This window comes from Cydia fagiglandana, chromosome 9, assembly GCF_963556715.1.
Source record: "Cydia fagiglandana chromosome 9, ilCydFagi1.1, whole genome shotgun sequence".
Lineage (NCBI taxonomy): Eukaryota > Metazoa > Arthropoda > Insecta > Lepidoptera > Tortricidae > Cydia > Cydia fagiglandana.
This window is the reverse complement of record NC_085940.1, coordinates 542357-562899: the sequence shown is the minus strand read 5'-3', so window position 1 is coordinate 562899 and position 20543 is coordinate 542357. Positions and strand designations below refer to the sequence as shown.

General features: G+C 37.4%; 1 protein-coding gene across 1 annotated transcript; it reads right to left on the bottom strand.

Annotated features, from left to right (window-relative positions):
* Positions 1 to 2993: 2993 nt before the first annotated feature.
* On the bottom strand, positions 2994 to 13807 carry LOC134667702 (uncharacterized). The gene is made up of 9 exons (XM_063525127.1): positions 13291 to 13807; positions 12758 to 12906; positions 11805 to 11953; positions 10905 to 11053; positions 6269 to 6434; positions 5841 to 6068; positions 4534 to 5270; positions 3802 to 3901; positions 2994 to 3035 (listed from the first exon to the last, which is right to left on the bottom strand). The coding sequence occupies exons 1-9, from the start codon at positions 13668 to 13670 to the stop codon at positions 2994 to 2996; spliced, it is 2100 nt and encodes a 699-aa protein (XP_063381197.1). The 5' UTR covers positions 13671 to 13807.
* Between the last annotated feature and the right edge of the window lie 6736 nt (positions 13808 to 20543).

The following is a 20543-nucleotide window of genomic DNA, read 5'->3' as shown; positions in this document are numbered from 1 at the left end:
TTCTGCATTACAATTATTTTATGTGTTACAAAGGCTCGCTACGGAAATATTTAATGGCAACCACCTTGATAGGATATTTCTGAGAACGTAATATATTCTTAATGCCCTAAATAAAATAAGCCTTCATGCCTTATTAAGTCCTATCGTACTCTTGTTATGTGTTATATAAAGTTAAAATAGGTATATATATATAAGTACCTATATTCACCAGGTACAACAAAAACTAAAAAAAAAGTACTAAATGTGTAAATCCTGAAGTTACTTACCACTTCTGGTTTTGACGGTTTTCTTGTGTATTTTCGGTCGTATTTCGTCTCTACTAAAACTAAGCCGGATACAGATCCACACAATATGTTATTTGCTATGTGTAAAGAAATTAAGAAAATAATTATGTCAACACACCATTAACTAACTACAAGCACTATCCGAGCTGGAGATCTCTTCGATCGGTTTTGAAAGCAAATGTATACATTATCGTCATCAACACGTCAGTGATAACAGCTGATATTCATTAGGTACATAACACGTTATAAGGACTATGACGGTACCAGCTAATAGTATGGCCCTTGATTTAAAAAATAAATAAAATGTATTAGTTTCAGATTATTTTACCCCTAAGTTATTAGTTATTAACGCAGATCGCAGTCGCTTCAATCGTAAAATACCTTAAATACCTATGTTATTACATAATGCCAAATACGAAGAAACATAAACCACAGACTAATACATACCTACCTACTTAGGTATTTGGGTCCGTTACAGTAGGAATATATCATAATTTGTGGGGGTTTAACCTCATTATAACACTGCACACATTACTTATATAAAAACATATTTCCGAATAATTCATCGATACTCGTTACTTATCCCTATTTAATTATAACGGTTTCCGGTTAAATCCCACTGCCGCTGACAGAAACACAGACGAAAAGACGCGCAGACGGACGAACAGTGGAGACTTACAATTAGTATACAGTTCTGATTGATACCCTTCAAATACGGATATACTTACATTTCCTTCAATTTAAAATTAGCTAGGTTTGTATATAAGTGTATCTCAGACATATTAAATATATTAAAAACGGGTCACTCACGTATTTTAATATATTTAATATGTCTGTGTCTCACGGAAGCTTTGTTATTAAAAGTCTATCTCAGGCCTGCCTATAAGCTTGATTGAGTATAAATCGTATCGAGAATAAATATTAGGCCATTTGGCTATCAGCACTCGATTGCAGAGATAATTAGATTGTTGTCAGTTCAACTATCCTGTAGTTTTAGGGCTCCGTACGATACCTAGTACCAGACAGGGGTCAGTTAAAGAATTACTGGCCTTGTAACAAATGTACTTATAATATAGATATATTAGATAACTACGTAAGTACCTATATGTATTATATGAAATTAATCAAATTGAGTACCTAAATAACTACGTACATATTTATTTATTTTAACATAAAATAAAAGAAGAAAGCTTAACTTTCTTACTATCTAGAAATGTAACTAGAAAATGTGAGTTGTCCATAGACTTGTGTCCGAAATAAACTTTTATTTTCTATAAACAATGACCTTGCAAAACCTTAAATACAAAATCCAAACAATGTTTACCTTTACGAACGTCGAGCGAGCACCTATCAGATAGCGACTAACCGAGACTACCGAAAACGATAGATTTAATATAGACATTAAACGTCTTACTCGCAATATAAGTACTTACGTACCGTATTTGCAAAAATACGATAGAAAACAATTATGCACTACATCTGTAGGTACCTAAGTGTTTTTTCTATGTATACTTATGTAATTATAATATACCTTTTTTTACCTCGCCCGCTTAGCAACTTCTGCTGCTGACAGTACCACTTAGTTGATGGTGGCCTTGCCTACGAAGCAGGAGTCTCTTGGTTCGAATCCTGATCAGGGCCGACTGATGATGCCGTACTATAGGACAGAGCAGAGCACGTGGTACTTCAGTTTGACCGACATATATGCAGAACAGAGTGGAAAGATAGTGACCCTTATCAATGCTGATAGTGATATGATAACAATACATAATGGCCCAGATGCGATTGTGCAATTCAAGTGCACTCTATTTCCATTTGGAATATTCATATCAATTTCCTCCTCTGTGGTCGCTCCCTCGTGACTGAGGATCGTGGTCATCTATGTATGTGGATGCTCGATCCACAGCTGGTTTTTATGATCTGCCTCCTCTATCAATCCTCTGATCAATCAGTCTGCTTATGAATTTAGGAAAATAGTAAATAACAGTAAATATCAAAAATAAAATGTTATATTTTACTGGAAAATATAGAAGATGCAATTAAAACTTATGTCATCTGCATAGGTACTAAATAAATAAAATAACAGCATAATACCTACTCAACAGCTGAGTAATGAAAACGGCTAATTTTGTTTGGAAATTCTGTCTCTTCTTCTCTTCTCCCTCGCGTTATCCCGGCATTTTGCCACGGCTCGTGGGAGCCTGGGGTCCCATTGGTCCCAAGAATTGGCGTATCTAGTTTTAACGAAAGCGAATGCCATCTATCCTTCGGAAGACTAATCAAAATAACGCTTAGTTTTCCATCCAGCCAGAGGAAAGCAGAGAAACTAAGCCTTATTGGGATTAGTCCGGTTTCCTCGCGATGTTTTCCTTCAGCACCGAAAAGCAACAGGTATAAATATCAAATGATATTTCGTACATAAGTTCCGAAAAACTCATTGGATGGTACGAGCCGGGGTTTGAACCCGCGACCTCTGGATTGAAAGTCACACGCTTTTGCCGCTAAGCCACCAGCGCTTACCAGTTTTTATTGCTGTGAAGTGCGAAAATAAAACAGCCAAATTATACAAAATTAAACTATTTCATTGGTAACTTTAATAAATGCTCAGAAAATTAATAATAAATAAAATATATTATATCAGGCTTTATTTCTAGTGTAAATAGGTAATTGACATTACATTGATTTGGGAGTATTTGTCCTTAAACTAAATTATGTCGTACTTTTTCTTTTTAAGTCCGTGTTGTTGGATTTCTGAAACAAAAAGATAATATTTTAATGCGGGTAAAGGGGCCCACAGATTACCAGTTCGCCGGACGATGCCTGACAGTTCGGAGCTGTAAAATTTTGCGTTTAACTGACAGGCCGATATCGTCCGGCGGACTGGTAATCAGTGGGCGCCTTAAGTGTGTTTGTCGTCACATTGGGGCCTTTTTACACATTGATTAGGGCCGGTACAGACGGACTGCAACCCGTCTGCATCGTTGTATCGGCCCGTAGTGCTTATTACGAATTTATACTTTTGCCTCTTCCAATGTGAATGCCAGCCACACTTACCCTGCAACCACACTTATCCCATTGACATATATCTAAGGACTGGCCTCACGGGAGTTACGGGTAATAAGAATGGGGCCAAATCCGTCTGATTTAGGAGCATTCCACGGGCTGTCCCGTACAAACGCATTTTATTTCCTGTGTTGCGACTTTTTTTTCGGCATTTAAAGTAGCCAATTATTTTTCTGCGCATAATTTTGACCATTTGTCATAGAAAAGGAAACTCTTGTACTTGCAAATCTTCAGCAAATCGCGTTTGTACGGGACAAATGGTAGACAATTTCATGGAATGCTCCTTTAGACGGCGCGCGAACTCGCATGCGATTTTAGCTACATTGCGGACTGTCCAATACGACCAATTGTACGTCCAATTCAACCGACCGATCAAAAACCGCAATGTAATGAAACTCGCATGCGAGTTCTCGCATCGTCTAATGCGTGGTAGGTGTGCGAGGTAGGCACTCACGTGGCACAGGGCGAAGTGTCCCAGCAGCACGGGGCCCGGCGCACGGGCGCCGCAGCTCACCGACGTCACGCGCCGCCCCGCCAGCCGGGTGCTGTAGTACCTGCCACAAACAAACACAACACATCATTATATCGCCATGTAATCATAAATAAAAACCGGTTAAGTGCGAGTCGGACTCGCGCACGAAAGGTTCCGTACCATTACACAAAATACTGCAAAAAAATCACGTTTGTTGTATGGGAGCCCCACTTAAATATTTATTATATTCTGTTTTTAATATTTGTTGTTATAGCGGTAACATAAATACATCATCTGAGAAAATTTCAACTGTCTAGCTATCACGGTTCATAAGATACAGATACCGGACAGACAAACATACAGACAGACGGACAGACGTGACAGTGGAGTCTTAGTAATAGAGGGCCCCGTTTTTACCCTTTGGGCAAGGAACCCTACAAATGAACTGTCATAGAGACCAACATTCGATGCGAGAGGTATAATAACTGGTATTTACAGTAAACAATAAAAGACTACAACCATGGTATAATAATATACTCCGCCTGGTACTCTCTTCCCGTCTCTTCGTGGTCACGTGACTGACTGTCATCATGCGACAGCGTTATATGACAATATGCGATAGCGCTATATAAAATGGCAATGTTATTGTGACGTAGGCTTGTGTCACACTGGGAAGAGAAGACCATGTTTTATTAGACTATGCATACAACTCACCTCACTTTCCACCCGTAAGCATTCTCCACCGACACATAGAACCCGGGCTGGTTCAGCAGCAGATACCTCTGCAGCGCCTTAAACTCCTCACCCCCCACAGCCGGTACTGTCACAGAATTGTCAACCCCGTGCTTTGTCACAGCATTGTCAACTCCATGCTCCGTCACAGCATTGTCAACCCCATGCTCTGTCACAGCATTGTCAACCCCACGCTCCGTCACAGCATTGTCAACCCCACGCTCTGTCACAGCATTGTCAACCCCACGCTCCGTCACAGCATTGTCAACCCCACGCTCTGTCACAGCATTGTCAACCCCATGCTCCGTCACACTCGTCCCGGCTAACACAACTCTAGACTCACGCCAATCCTGATCCTTTACTGACAAAACTATATTTAGAGATACATCTTCGTGTTCAGGCAAAGTTTTAGTAACCACACAAGCTATTAAAGTATCTTCAATATTAAAATCACAATGGAATAAGCGAACAAGTTTTAATGGGTTTATTATAAGACAGCCGCCCCCTGTGAAACTGTCTTCTAAAAATAGTTCGACACAAGAATCTTCTTCGATGCTTTGGAGCTGGTATCGTTTTGGGGGTACAGGTTTCGGTTCGTCGGTTGGGGGGGTTGGTGGAGGGGGTGGGAGAGGTGTGAGGGTGTAGCCGTGGGGTCCGAGGGCGGCGTTGGGCTGGTACTGCTGGTGCCGGAGGTTGTACCACGGGACTGGGCCTAGGACCTGAAACGCAACAAATAATAAATAATTTATTAGACGATAAGTATGGCCATGAACGAAGGAATATTAAGACGTGTCAATGAAAATTTGACAGCTGGAATAAATGGCACTGTAAAATACAGTTTTTTCCATTCGTACCTTAGGCTCTTAACCCTTTGAACGCCACGCCTATCGTGTGCGGCGCGTTATCGTGAATTGTCGTTGTTCAGTAGTTCTAGTTGATAATAGATGTCGCGACGAACGAAAAGTCTAGTGCTCAACAATTTTCAGCGAATATAACCAGATTAACCAGAACTCTATTTGCAACTCCTTCTGCTTGTAATATTAGCAGTACATTTATTTTTTCATCCGTCGCGACAATTGTGACGTCTAGTGTCAAGTAGCAGTACTGATAAATACACTACTTGACGCTAGACTACAAAATAATTCGCGTTTTCGTACGAAAACTGATGTATGGAGTCACCACTCTTTCCTTACTTATATTTCTTAATGGTGATAGTGACCCTGCCTACGATATTGGAGGTACCGATATCGAATAACATTTATTTGTGCGGTAAAGGTAAATATACTAACCTCTCCGTAAAGCCTCCTCTTCCGTCCCAAACCAGTACAGAACGACGTACTGAAAGGCAGTGTTTTAGGCAGCTTAGTATTAAGGAACGGCCACACGCTGGTCCAAAACGCCCGTTCCCTTAATGTATACGTGCGGAACCAGGAGGCGATGGGGTCCAACGCCTCGTGGGTCCAGGCGGGCGCGAATATGGCCAGGGATAACCCGTGCTTGTGGGCTACCTTTACTGCCTGGAAAGGAATATTGGGAAATGTAGGATAAGACAAATAAAACTTGGTCACATCACATGTACTAGAAAGACGGTTCGTTTAGAATTAGAACTTTAGACAATTTTAAATCTGTTTTAGTAACTAACCGAAACTTCAAAATGGCGGCCAGCTTTATACAGTTTTTTTACCATATCTTACGAAAGTTTGGTATTTATGTTTACCTCTTGCGTGTTAAACTGCCCCCCTCCCAGGAAGTTCCTCCCCCATACGTCTATGCCCACGAACACGTCGCGCCGCCGCCCGCCCGCCGCCGCGCGCGCGCCGCTCAGGTGCCGCTCGCTCCACGCGTAGTTCGTGAATATGCCGTCGCAAGCATCGAAGAAGGCTCTGACATTGGTTTAAATAAGTTAATAAACTTATTTAAACCTTTTGAAAGCCACAGACGGCAATTGACTTCAACGCAAAATCGTGACAACGACGCCAAAGACGGCATTTGACGTCGATCGTTGTTTGATGAAAATCTACTAAAAAACACCCCACTTTTATAGTCCGTTTTTTTTAGCATTAGAAAGAACTTCGCAGAAGTTTGCTTGTGGTTCTAAATCTGGCACTTTTAGCGGTAACAATTTGAAGTAAATTATATGTATAGACCATGCTACATTAGATAATTCATTAATTATTAACAATTAACGAGCCTAATAAAAACTGCACGCTTGCTTCTGCGGAATTCTTTCTAATGGGTCATTCCACCGTTTCGGGTGTTACACTTGAACTCATAAAATAAGGTTTTATTCGATATTGTAACAGGAACTAGGAGGTTATAACTATTGATTCATCTACTACTTTGATATTATTTTCCTTTCCTGTACGCACATTATTAAAGTATAAGAGAAATAACGAGAGAATCACTAAAAAGTAGCTGTTTCGGGCGTTACGCGAATTGGCCTATACCTTCTGACCATCAGTACCAAAATGCATAATTAAGCGAATTTTATCAAGTAAGCTCCAGTTTTATTTATGTCAAGTAATAATAGTTAGTATAGTCTACTGAAACACTGAAGTAACACTTAGTATCACTTCTTATTTAATTTTAATAAAATAAATTACCTGTTTCGGGTGTTACTCATTCATGGTTCGTTTCGGGTGTTACGAGTACGAAATTAAGACAGATTTATAAGAAATTATGGCTCATTTTATTGAAATTATTGTCTTTTTAATAAATTCGATTAAAAATATAAGTAATAAATGCTGAATTATTTTAAAATACATTATCTTAACAATAAAAACTGTTTCTCGAAGATATCATAATTATTTTTCTTTCGATGCGAATATTTCCGAAAATATTCACTTAATCAAAAACTTGTTGATGGTGACACCTATTCATTTTGAAAGATCTATCCAACGACACCCCACATCACAGGATTAAATGCAAAAAAAAATTAAAAATATTTTTTTTGTACAGGAGCTACCATAAAAAAACATTTCATTTTCGGTTTTTTTTTTGTGACATGAAGGTTCGGTACCTATTTTTTCTATGGAAATAGGTTAGTTTTGACTTCTTAAACCAGTTTTCATTTTTCAACCCTTTGGTAGCGTTTCTTATGGAATGACCCTAATGCTAAAAAAAACGAACTATAGGTTGGCATTATTTATATACAATACTAAATTTTACCCCCGTGGCGTCAGTGGCACCGCAAATGGATGCGCCGTTTGGCGTTCAAAAGGTTAAATAGCTTTAACTACCGCCAGTCTGCCTTAGAGTAGCTACTCTGACTGTACTCAGTCACGTGCAATGATATGTTACTCTTCGAAGGCCTCAAAAATATGAAACACGCACTTATAGCTCTAGAAATAAAGTCGTGTCAGATATTTTTTCGGCCTTCGTTGTGTAACATATTATAACAGGTGACTATCCTGCCGGTACTTGTGCATTGGCTTGGTGCGGCAGCCGGATCAAAATATGAGGTTGCCAACTAACACATTCTTTTCATACCTATGGTATGCATGTCGAAAAGTCGAAAACCTATGCGACTTGTGGACAATATTTGTCCACGCATAACTACCGTAAATTACATTGGAAAATCACTATTAAGGTGGTTCGCTTTTCATACAAAATTCAATCAAATCTCATTAAGTAACTACACAGTATTAGTACACAAATATTTCCGCATTTATCTTCTTTCGAATATTCGTTTGCGCGAAATTAACAGGAAAACAATGTTTCATACAGAAATCATGCAAAAATCATAGTTAACTTTTCATCAATTTTACGTATGTGTGTGTCACAAATGTCGTGTACAGATACATTTGCGACGTTGCCATACCATTTCCGACGTTGCCGGGCTGACCACGGCTCGAATTTGGAGTGCCGTCATGTTTAGTGCAATTTTGTTGACACTGATATTTGACAGGTAGTTAATTGACCTAAGCGAGAAGTTCGTCAGCTTAGCTAAGAACTATCATGGCGTGTTATGCAAACAGTCGCTTTTTTGCTTGCAAACGGAAGATTCCCGGTTCGATCCCCAGTCATTGTATGCTGGAACATAACTTTTTGTATTTTTGTTACACCTACATTTCGTATTGTTTTTTATTTTTATTTAATTTTTCTTATTATCATAAATCGATTATTAAGTATAGGCTACACGTATTCTTTAATTTTTACAAAGATAATTAGAAATTATACTCTTCCTAATCTCTCTGATTTTTACAATCAGGACATCCTCACTGCAATAAAAACCGGGCAAGTGCGAGTCGGACTCGCGCACGAAGGGTTCCGTGCCATAATGCAAAAAAAAAACAAAAAAAGCAAAAAAAAAAACGGTCACCCATCCAAGTACTGACCACTCCCGACGTTGCTTAACTTTGGTCAAAAATCACGTTTGTTGTATCACGGGAGCCCCATTCAAATCTTTATTTTATTCTGTTTTTAGTATTTGTTGTTATAGCGGCAACAGAAATACATCATCTGTGAAAATTTCAACTGTCTAGCTATTACGGTTCGTGAGATACAGCCTGGTGACAGACAGACGGACGGACGGACGGCCGGACAGCGAAGTCTTAGTAATAGGGTCCCGTTTTACCCTTTGGGTACGAAACCCTAAAAAGAAGTGTATAAAATTTCCTGTGGTTAAAAATAATGGATTTTGTCTATAAATGAAAAACACAATTATTACTATAGTTTGTTTTTTTTAGCATTAGAAATAAGGTAAACAATCTTGACGTGTCTTTTAATTGAAAAACACATTTTAAAAATAAGTTACGGCAAATATGTAACAATTATAAATCTAATACGATCATTTATATTCTTCTGCTTTCATAAGTAATCGTTTTTGATTTTGAAAAACCTGATAACACTGAGTATGTGGGGGAAGCGCTGCTGGCCTAGCGGAAAGCAATTCGGAGGTCGCGGGTTCTAACCCCGGCTCGTACCAATGATTTTTCGAACTTTTGTACGAAATAGCATTTGATACCTACCTATTTATACACCGATACCTATTTTTCGGTGAAAGAAAACAATGTGAGGAAACCGGACTAATCCAAATAAATTTACTCTCTGGGTTGGAAGGTCAGGGCAGTCGCTTTCGTAAAAACTAGTGCGCATGCCAATTCTGGGATTAGTTGCCAAGCGGAGATTGAATATCTGGGAGACCGACCAAAGCTTACAAAACATAAAAACTCAAAAATGCGCGTTTTCTCATAGACCTAGCTAAGAGATCAAACCCCTTATAGCAAATTTCATCGAAATCGTTAGAGCCGTTTCTGATACCATCCAAATATATAAATAAATAATTATATATCTAATAATTGCTCGTTTAAAGGTAAGATAACACAAAGGAGAAACAAAAAGAAATTACCTACTCGCACCAGTCTTGAACCCCAATCCTCTTGCACGTATTTCCACGAACATACCGTTACGCTATTGCAACATACTTACGTTGTGTGAAATTGTCTACTACAAGGATCACGGAAACACTGTTTGCATGTGTGAGTAATAGTAGGAAAAAGCGTGACAGCAACACTCCGTCAAATTAAAAAGGTGGTTTTTGCACAATGAAGTATTCAATGTTTTATTTAATAGTTCAATATTTACTTAAAGAGTGCGCGAAACATACTTTTAAGTATACAAATACCAAGACCATTTCACAAAAAAATAAAATCTGAAATTTTGCAGAAGTGGTGCCATCTAGCGAGAGTTAAGTTTTGAGTAACCTAGGCGAACCACCTTAACTTATTATAACTTATTGCGCGAGAATACGGTATACAATAAATCTGTTTTTGAATATTTAGAATATTTGACGACCGGTCTGGCCTAGTGGGTAGTGACCCTGCCTGCGAAGCCTGCGAAGCTGGGTTCGAATCCCAGTAAGGGCATTTATTTTGTGTGATGAACACTAATATTTGTTCCTGAGTCATGGGTGTTTTCTATGTATATAAGTATGTATTTATCTATATAAGTATGTATATCGTCGCCTAGTACCCATAGTACAAGCTTTGCTTCGTTTGGGGCTAGATTGATCTGTGTAAAGATGTCCCCAATATTTATTTATTTATTTATTATTCCTTCCGATTGTTATGTTTGGTGGGACAGAGTAGATGGTTGATAATTGATAATATTGTGGTGCTGTTTTTTTTCTTAACTTCCTTGGCTATTTGTATGAAGGGCGGCACGGGGCTAGGTATAGGTACTTCAAATTTAAAATTCAAAACTGTTATTTGTCTCTTCTCTTGAGCTTAAATAACATACGATATAATACGTACCCGTTGTTATCATTGAGAGTATTCTGCCAGGCCAGTTCCCCAGCCACGGTGACAGTCGTACCAGATGAGCTCCGAGACCACATATGATATAATACGTACCTGTTGTTATCATTGAGAGTATTCTGCCAGGCCAGTTCGCCGGCCGCGGTGACGGAGTCGTACCAGATGAGCTCCGAGTCCGGGATCTCGCTGTGCAGCAACGTGTGGAGGTAGCGCACAAACTCCACCAGCTCGGCTGGCTTCGTTATCTGCAAGATTAAAAAAAATATTTTTATTTTATTATTCAAATAAGTCGAATGGAGACCACGGACTAGCAAGCGCAGCGTAGGACGTCCACCCACAAGATGGACAGACGACCTTGTTAAGGTCGCCGGAAGACGCTGGATGCGGATCGCTTCCAACCGGCACGTATGGAGGTCCAAGGGGGAGGCCTATGTTCAGCAGTGGACGGCTTATGGCTGAGATGATGATTCAAATAAGTTAGGTATACACTTTAACATAACATACAGTTTAACAGTATACACCAAGTCACTGCGGAACTACAAGTGAATTTAAATATGTATAAACAATGGTTCTCTTATTTATCGCCGAAAATGGTATGGCCTACTAACTTATACATACAAACTGTTTTTTGACAAGTTTTCACAGACAATCAAATATGACAGCGGTTTTTTACAGGTAGCCTACCGCGAAATTCGAAATGTCTTTATCTGGCTCTCTATCGACCGAATAAGCAAGAGTGCTAGAGACGCAGAAACCGAACTTTCGATATTCGTGTTTCACGGTAGGCCATGCCATGTGATTGGCCTAGTGACGCATGATGTGTCAATGAGGTTTGTTTACTGTATGTGCTAATGGTGCCACCTACGCAGAGCTTTGCCTAATATTCCCTATTAAGAATCACGGCAGGTAACAGGTAAAACAATGGAGATATTAAATAAATCTGACATAAATTGTGGACATCCTCGTTTCCAAGCCAAGTTCAGAAGTTTTATTGACCTTATTTTCCACATTGAGCAGGTACCCGTCGAACTTCAGCGTCTTGGCGACGGCGACCAGGTTGCTGGCGAAGCCCTTCCACGCCTCCGGGTCTGACAGCAGCTCCTCCCAGATGTCGGCACCGTCGCCCCACTCTGTTATAACTGTGCCTGAAAATATTATATACATATTAAGCTAATTCATCCAATATTAGCACTCGCCTGAAACACAGGAAATCCTAGTTCTGGTACATGTAAACCATCACGATTTTTAAGTCTTTTTTATATAATTGTCACCATGCAATACATGTTTTTTGATAAAATAATTATGTTTATGTTCAATTTTACGGTTGAACTCACGTATTTTTAGTCACCCGCGCGACATGTTTCGGATAGTCTGGTCCTCATTAAAAAAACTACAAATTTATAATGTAATATATAATAATATATTGTATCTCGTTTATATTGTTTAGTAAATTGTATATCGTTGTATATCGTTTAGTAAATTGTTAACTAGATTTTAACTTAAGATTGACATTGAATGTACCTACCAATAATGTTTATGAATAAATTAAAATAAATGCTATTTCATATGACATATATAATATATATAATATATTTATTTATATATATATATTTGATATATAATATATTCGATTAAAAATAGATGTTAAAAAAATTATAAAAAATATTCTTAAAAAAATATGTATTTAAAAAAATCCTGTGATTGAAGGTAAGTTTAATTTCTGACTTTTTTGTAATTTAAGTTTGGATTATAATTTAATTTTAATTTGATATGTTATTTAATTTTTATATGTAGGTAATTTAATTTTTAATTTAATTTATTTTAATTTTGACAAAGTGTGTAATGTGTAGTTTTAAAATAAAGTAATTGTATTCAAAACCAAAACATAGATATCTTTTCTACCTTGTCAATTTAGAATCTAAGTAGGTACTAGAGCTAACAATAGTCACCAATAACTTTGACTCCGTGAGCATGCCCCACGTTTATCCAGCCCAGCGGTGGCACCGTCACGAAGTGGTGGCTGAAGTAGCAGAATATGTCCACCGCTGCCCAGTTGTAGAACGTGTACGCCTCGTAGTTGCCCGTACCATCAATATTGCTACAAAAACAATTTAAAATCAAATAGAATATAATTTATAGTTTTAACTTTGAATAGACAAAATTGCAAATTAAATTGTATCCTTAAACTCAAACTTTTAATTCTCGCATTTGTACCATCTCCCACACTCTTAACCTGTCCATTGGTGAACCTTATGCCCTTTGTAATAAGGTCCACCAATGGACAGTTAGGTTAAAAATACACACACTCGACTAATAGGTCAGCAGAGCAGAAGCAGCTCTTTTTTTCAGTCTGTGTCTGATCGACATATTAATACAAATATGAGAGTTATTACCCTATCACGGTCTTCCCAGCAATCAATTTAATATGCCGCTCTTCTCCACATTGATCTTAATATAATAAAATATCTTGAACAATAATTACCAATCATCATGGTACCCATTGGCCATGTCATGACACACCAATGTCTTAGGCAAGGTTTTCCTCCTGTGTCTCTTAACATCTTGCTTGTTCAGGTCAAAGTGGCAGAACGCCTCGGGTCGCTCCAGCTCCACTTCATGATCTGACCCCTGATTTTGCCGTACAATATCCAAATTTCGTATGACAACATCGCTATGCGGTCGCAAATCTATACAGAGCGATCTCCATACCGGGGGGTTGTTCAAAAACTCTGAGACGTCACTTAGAGACTTTAGCGGATTGCAGACTATAATTTCTTCCTTATACTGGCGTGCAGCGGGCCTAGGGCGGCTGGGGGATCTGGAACGAGCTCCGTCTCGTGAATCTGAAGATATGGCACTCATATTAGACGTTCTTATAAATAGTTTTGTTGGCACTTAATTATAAACGATGTCTAAACTTAGCACTTATTATAACTTTATTTATTATCGTGTTTTTAAGCGTAAAACTAAATATTTTAATTATTAAAATGCATTGTTTATCACTGTAGTAAACATTTTACACAGGCTTTTGACAATGACAGATGACAGACCGGCTCCACAGACAGTGGTGTTGCACTGTTGACAATTGGGCTTGCCGTTCCAAATCAACTAACTATAAAATAAATATGTAAACAAATTAGGTTAGTTGATAAGTAGAGCAATTAATAAGCTCATCGGAAATGACTCAATAAAATTCATCGTTATCAGCATGATTGTTGCACTGACCTAGTTAATAAGTAGAGTGGGTTTATTTGAAGGTGAACACGCGTGCTACTCTCTGTGCTCAAACGCACTGGCTACTTGCGCAAATTTATGCGTCACTTAATTTGTTATGCAACACGATTATTTGGGCTAATATGATTATTGTTTGGGCAAAGTAAGTTTACCATACATTTTCCGGAACTCTTTTTAGGGTTCCGTACCTCAAATGGAATAAAATGGGGGTAGGCGGTATCAGGGACACAGCCGCAATAGTTTAAGTGAACGTGGTGAGCGGAGTTTACGTGAACGTGGTGAGAGAGAGTATTGCAAAGGCCGTTAGTGCTTAAACACGGAACAATAGTACACTATAAGTGTCCCAATGCGAAGGCTGAACGCCGAGCTCAGCGTGACGCCGAAGGAGAAGAGAAGTGAACCTTACATTCTACTACAAAAGTGTATGAGCTTAAGGCTTTTACAGACGTTGCGATTTTAGATAATTACCGGTTAATCAATCATGGAATTGCACGAAGGTTAGCGGGAGTTATAGAAAAAGCGTTCTCCCTAGGGAGTTATGAAGTTTCTAGTGCCATAATTAACAGTTTTTAGGGTTCCGTACCCAAAGGGTAAAACGGGACCCTATTACTAAGCTATTACTAAGACTTCGCTGTCCGTCCGTCCGTCTGTCACCAGGCTGTATCTCACGAACCGTGATAGCTAGACAGTTGAAATTTTCACAGATGATGTATTTCTGTTGCCGCTATAACAACAAATACTAAAAACAGAATAAAATTAAGATTTAAATGGGGCGCCCATACAACAAACGTGATTTGTGACCAAAGTTAAGCAACGTCGGGATAGTGGTCAGTACTTGGATGGGTGACCGTTTTTTTTTTTTGTTTTTTTTTGTTTCTTTTTGCATTATGGTACGGAACCCTTCGTGCGCGAGTCCGACTCGCACTTGCCCGGTTTTTTGTCTTTATACTTAATTTTTGTATTGAAAGTGTGATGAAAAACATTGTGTGTAACACGTGGTAATAATATTTAAAACTCGAGTTTATAAATCGCTCCGGCAAGCCGTCGTGATTTAACTTACTCTCGTTTGCAATATTCAACTTAACCCCCATGTTGCACAGTGTACTATGAAACGTCACACTTCTATGATATTAAGTATGACGTTTAAAATAACACTTGCACAGTCTGTGTCTGTGCTATCAAAATCGCTGCCAACTTAGCTTGGTATAACTTTACCTACATAGTATTATTGCTGTTGTTCGCTGTGGCTTGCTAGCTAGCCTAAAATTGTTACAAATTAATGGAATTATTTGTTGCGGCTTCAAATTTCTCACGGAAATACCCTATTTAATTAGATAACGATACAAATAATGGTTTTTAAGTTTAAACCATAAAAACAGGAGAGAATGTGAATGTTTCCAAGTTACATATAAACACTCGCAGTTTTTCTATATCACACAATAGGGATGTTTCCTGCACTTAAAATAAGTTATTTCAAACCGTGCACGAAATAAAGCACCAGATAATTATTAGATAGAGTCTGGCTAGCCAAAAATTGTTGACAGATATTTCGTTGTTGTATCACCAATTGTCTATGATTTAAAAAAAAGCTAAAAGTCAGTTGTCAATTTATGTCATTCATTCAAATTGTTTGCGGTTTTTATGGGGTTTATTTTAAATAATATTAATAAATTATATACTGAGTGAGGTTCACAAACTATTATTTAAGCTCGTAAATAATTACGACAATGTGCGAAGTCGACGTGTAGCGTTGTATAATGAAAAAGTGCAATGTTTACAACTTCTAACCAAATGTAAACAAATTAGGAGGTTGGTGCTCTATAAATATTTTGATACTTTAAGTACTAGTTCTAACATTTGCCGATTACTTTGATTAAGTACGTGAATTTATTAATGCCTGAATCTCATAAATAGGACAAGTGTATAAAGAAACGGATAAATTAAAAGTTCTGAAAAATATCTATAAAATCTAAATATTGGAACGTTAACATGTGTGTTTGTCGTTGACTGTACTTTAAATAGTGGTAGAAATTATGTGAGCTGACTTTGAGTGCACTTAAACGTTTATTTAGCTTATTTCCTTAGGTACCTTACTTGTGCACAGAATATCAAAGATATTGTCTAGTATCAAAACTATAATTCCTACTACACAAAGTGTGACCAGCCCAAGATTTTTTTAATTTCCCGCCAATAATTTAGGTAAAATTTCAGTAGCCAGACTCTAAACATAGACATCAGGGCCCAGTTTTATAAAGTTACAAGTTACAGGTTACAAGAGTACAGGCTACAGGCACCTGTAATGCACTGTGTACGGCTACAGGTGTTTTATAAATACACATAGATAATTACAGTTGTAAAGCACCACGGTCAATCTCGATTACATGTGAAATTTACAGGTGCGAAGAACATCACTATTTAAAAAAAATGTCTGTCATAGAATTCATAGATACTCTGTGCTCTACTAAATGCTGTGTTATTGTTTGCTGTTAAGTATTGGAAAAATGGCCAGAAATGAAGGAGAAATCGAGTGGTTGAGAGCGGTGTTTGATGCCAAGGATATACTATTCGGGCCATTTTCAGATTCAGATTAAGTTAGATTTAATGAAATATTTACCTAATAAGTAAATAAGTACTGTTTCACATTACAATGTATCGTTTCGGTAGTGGCTCAAAGATAAAGTACGCTGTGTATCGAAAATTATGAATAGTACACTTTACCATAATGTGAATGCACTATACTTAAATAAAGAGACGAATGCTAATAAATCAACAACAAATATCGGCACCAATCCCTTTCCGTTTCCTAGTAGATAAAATAAAACGAATCATCAATAAAATCAATATCAAACATATTGTCACTTCATTTCCTATTTACTATATATTTCAGATACATTAACAAAAACTGATAATAAGAAAACGAATAACTTTAATTAAACTTAAGAATTACGAGCAAAAGAGCGAATCAGACACACTACAAGTAGCTGCTGTTGTGCTGTTACAGGACTCAAGACGTATGTCAGTTTTTGTTACAAGTTTACCAATCTACACTTGTAATTTACAATATTTTTATAAAACGCTTGTTCGATTATGAGTTTAAAACTATTAATCTCCCATATTTTCGTCTATGGTTGAGCTACAGGCACTTGTACCTGTAACCTGTAAAATTGTAACACGGTACTTTTATAAAACGCAAATTGTAAAAAACGGAGGAAGTGTTGCCAGTAAACGCCTGTAAACTTGTAACTTGTAACTTTATAAAACTGGGCCCTGCTAGTTTTAAACACAATTTGTATTTAATAAATCGGATTGAAATATAAAAAGTAGGTAAGTTGACCGTGACGTCACTACATTCGTTTTCATATAAATTCCATATTAGCAGATCGTTTTGAGAGTTCTAAAAAAGAAGCTGATTTGACTAGTAGGAATGTAAGAGCCTATTGTTTCTAATGTATTATGAGAAAAAAATAACAATGAAAAATGATAATCAGAGGATGATGTTGATGATGACGGTCGCTAGTTCTAGTCCTGCCGGTGTAGATTTTTCCATTTTACCTTTAATGTAAAAATGATGATGTCAATCTATAAATTGTAAATAGAGATGTCAATCGCAATGAAAAAATTAACTATGATCTACTCTGGCCAACGTGGGACTCGAGCCCACGTGGGAATTTTTTACATGTCAAATGGCATACTTATAGATTTTTGTCAATATCTCTAGACTAGATAGTTAATTACAATTTAGTATATTGCTATTATAAAAGTGTTAAACTTAAAAAAATATAAAAATAAGGTTAATTTGGACATTATGGACTCGCATTACTCCGATTTATAGATCCTAATTTTAGTATTATAAATTAATAGGACGGCAACGCCAACGAAGATTTATTTGATATAAAACAAGTTGCAGAGTCGGACCTACTAACAGGTCTTGATTTAAGTAAACACCATTAGAACCAGGGCGAGACGCGTCAAATACCATCCGAAGCTTGGATGTAGTAGTGTCCTCTCTAATGACAGCATGATGTGGAATATGAACTGCATCTGGATTGTTCTGTTCTGTAGGATAGGAATCTTTTCCACGTGTTAGAATTAGAACGTATTTGGATTCAATTTAAATTTCGTTATTTACCAAGGCAATTTTTGAATGATCATGTCATTATCTGATTAGACTGATGTAAAGACGTCATTCAGTGACGTTGGTTTTAGAGATAGTGAAACGTGCTATTTTAAAGGGGTTAAATAAATTGCAAAGCTCCGGCTTGTTCAAAGAAAGCTATAGCACGTTAGCACAAAAAAAAATGAAATTAAAACAGTAAAAAATATGGTGTCTAAAATTGCTTGCTATAGGAACCTACTTTGGGAGATGAAAAAGCGAACACAAATTATATTATAGAAACTTTATTAAACCTAAGATCTTTCCAGTGGTAAGTTTGTGATTTAATCCTAACCTGCGAATCTGTGTGAACCTTTAACTTGATTTGACGACACCTAATTTTAGAACTTAGCTCAGTGGACAGCTGGGCCGCTTAACAGGTCCAGAATAAAGCTTCACACAGAATTCTACTTATTTAAGAACTAATTTATTTTAATACTAAATAACTATGTACCAGGATTTTCAAATGTCTTTATCTTACTTTAGTGGTTGCTCAAAATTCTAAATTTACTCTAACTTTGCAGCTGGCGCTGATGCCTTACTAAATTAAATCATGGAAAGGACCGACCTCAGAATTTAAACGTTCCTCAGATGCAGCGGGGTGACAGGCTGCTTTCCCCGGTGAAGCTTGATGCTGAGCGGTGACGTAGAGCTCAGGGGCCGCGCACGTGGTACCAAAATGACGTGGCCGAGGCAGATGGCGTGCTTAAATTCCTCGCTCCAGGAGGTCTCCAGAACTAAATTGACTTCTAGGATTTTGAAGCTTTTGAGATAAATTACTCAACGCATGAAATAAATGAATGAATCAATGAATGAATAAATCCCGGCTCCTGAAAACCGAGAAAAGGTTATATTAGCCTACGCCCTTTATGGCCGCTAGAAAAGAGATGAAACCATTGGAAATTTGGCTCACCGCACTGGTAGCTACTAAGCCTTCTGGCGGAGCGCTCCCTTCCCTCGAGCAGGAGTCTCTCTGCAAAGAACCAAAATCTGGTTAAGAACAAACCCACAACGTCTCGCGCCATTGTGGAGTTGATCACCACGAAATTTAATTTCTACTCACTCAGTGGAGCTTCCGAAGGACTCAAGCCGTTTCCATCTTTCAGACCACCATGCCGAAAGTGTGGTCTTCCCAAAAATTGGGCTCTTGCGAGCGAGTGTCCCCAGAGGGGTTCCCAAATCAAATGTGCCTATCATTCTCGAATGATCTCCAATATGGAGTCCCTGAGAGCCCTATTAACAAAAGGTAGGGTGGCAGTCCCTTGAAGACACAAATCCTTCGAAAATTCTGTCTGAATTATTTAGACAATTTCACTCCTGAGCCTAAGAAATATATTTTTATCATTAAATCTAATATTGTTTCATTCCAGAGCCACTTTGTAAGTCTGTAATATCTAAGTTTTGTTTTAAATCAAAATTGTTTTTTATCTTATAAATCCTACCTACTTCATACAAAGTTTTCCTGGAGTGACAACATAAATATCTCAAGTTTTAATTATTTTTAGTCATATGACAACCCCGACAACAGATAAGCATCGAGAGGTGCATCTGAATGCAACAGATTATGCATAGAAATGCAATCAATGAGGTTTGTTTTGGACACCGTTAAAAACGTTGAAATAAGAAGAGGTATTTTTCTTTTAATTATCAATCGACCCAAAATACTTACTTTAAATTTAGAAAAATGTACTACGTTACAATAGGTATACAAATGTCTGTGTTGCTGGTGATAGTGATGAAGGATAAGATAATTGATACTTTTCATTCGCGTGTAGTGTTAAATGTTACGATCAGCGACTATTACTGTGTGAAACAATGTGTGAACTTTGTCAACTGTCCAATAAATGTATAATGATTCCCCCTTAAACTGATAACTAACCAGCTGATAGTGTTTACTTGACATGCGACTGATAGTAGTGATAGTGTTTACACGCATCAATCATAGTGTATAACGTTCTGTAGAAATTATGGTGTCTTACAATGTAGTGCTGCAGCTATACGCAGCGCGCGAAACTAACCGGAAGCTCAATCCAAACTAATAGTATATATTTAACGTATATATTCTTCTAAAAGTTTAAAATTTTGACGATAAATATATTTACACATAAATTATATGTATGGCTGCATCATAAGTGTATGATTTTAAATAATTTTAGTGTGATGGTTATAAAAAGGTTATAATTCGATATTAAGTAGTTTTAAAGGTACGATTATTTTCAATAGCTATAATACTTTTGAGAATAATGGCTGTGAAGAAATTAAAAAGAAACTAAATTTGAATTATATGTTGCTAGCTACTTAGGAGATTTACATGTAATGAAGTTTAATTAACTAACAAAATTTAAACA

Bases quoted from the DNA above. Each gene is read 5' to 3' on its own strand.
- LOC134667702 (XM_063525127.1), bottom strand. From the start codon at position 13,670: ATGAGTGCCATATCTTCAGATTCACGAGACGGAGCTCGTTCCAGATCC. The intron at 12,907-13,290 runs GTAATTATTGTT...TTGTTTTTGTAG, and splicing joins AATGGGTACCATGATGATTG to CAATATTGATGGTACGGGCA. The intron at 11,954-12,757 runs GTGACTATTGTT...TAATATTTTCAG, and splicing joins TCACGGAGTCAAAGTTATTG to GCACAGTTATAACAGAGTGG.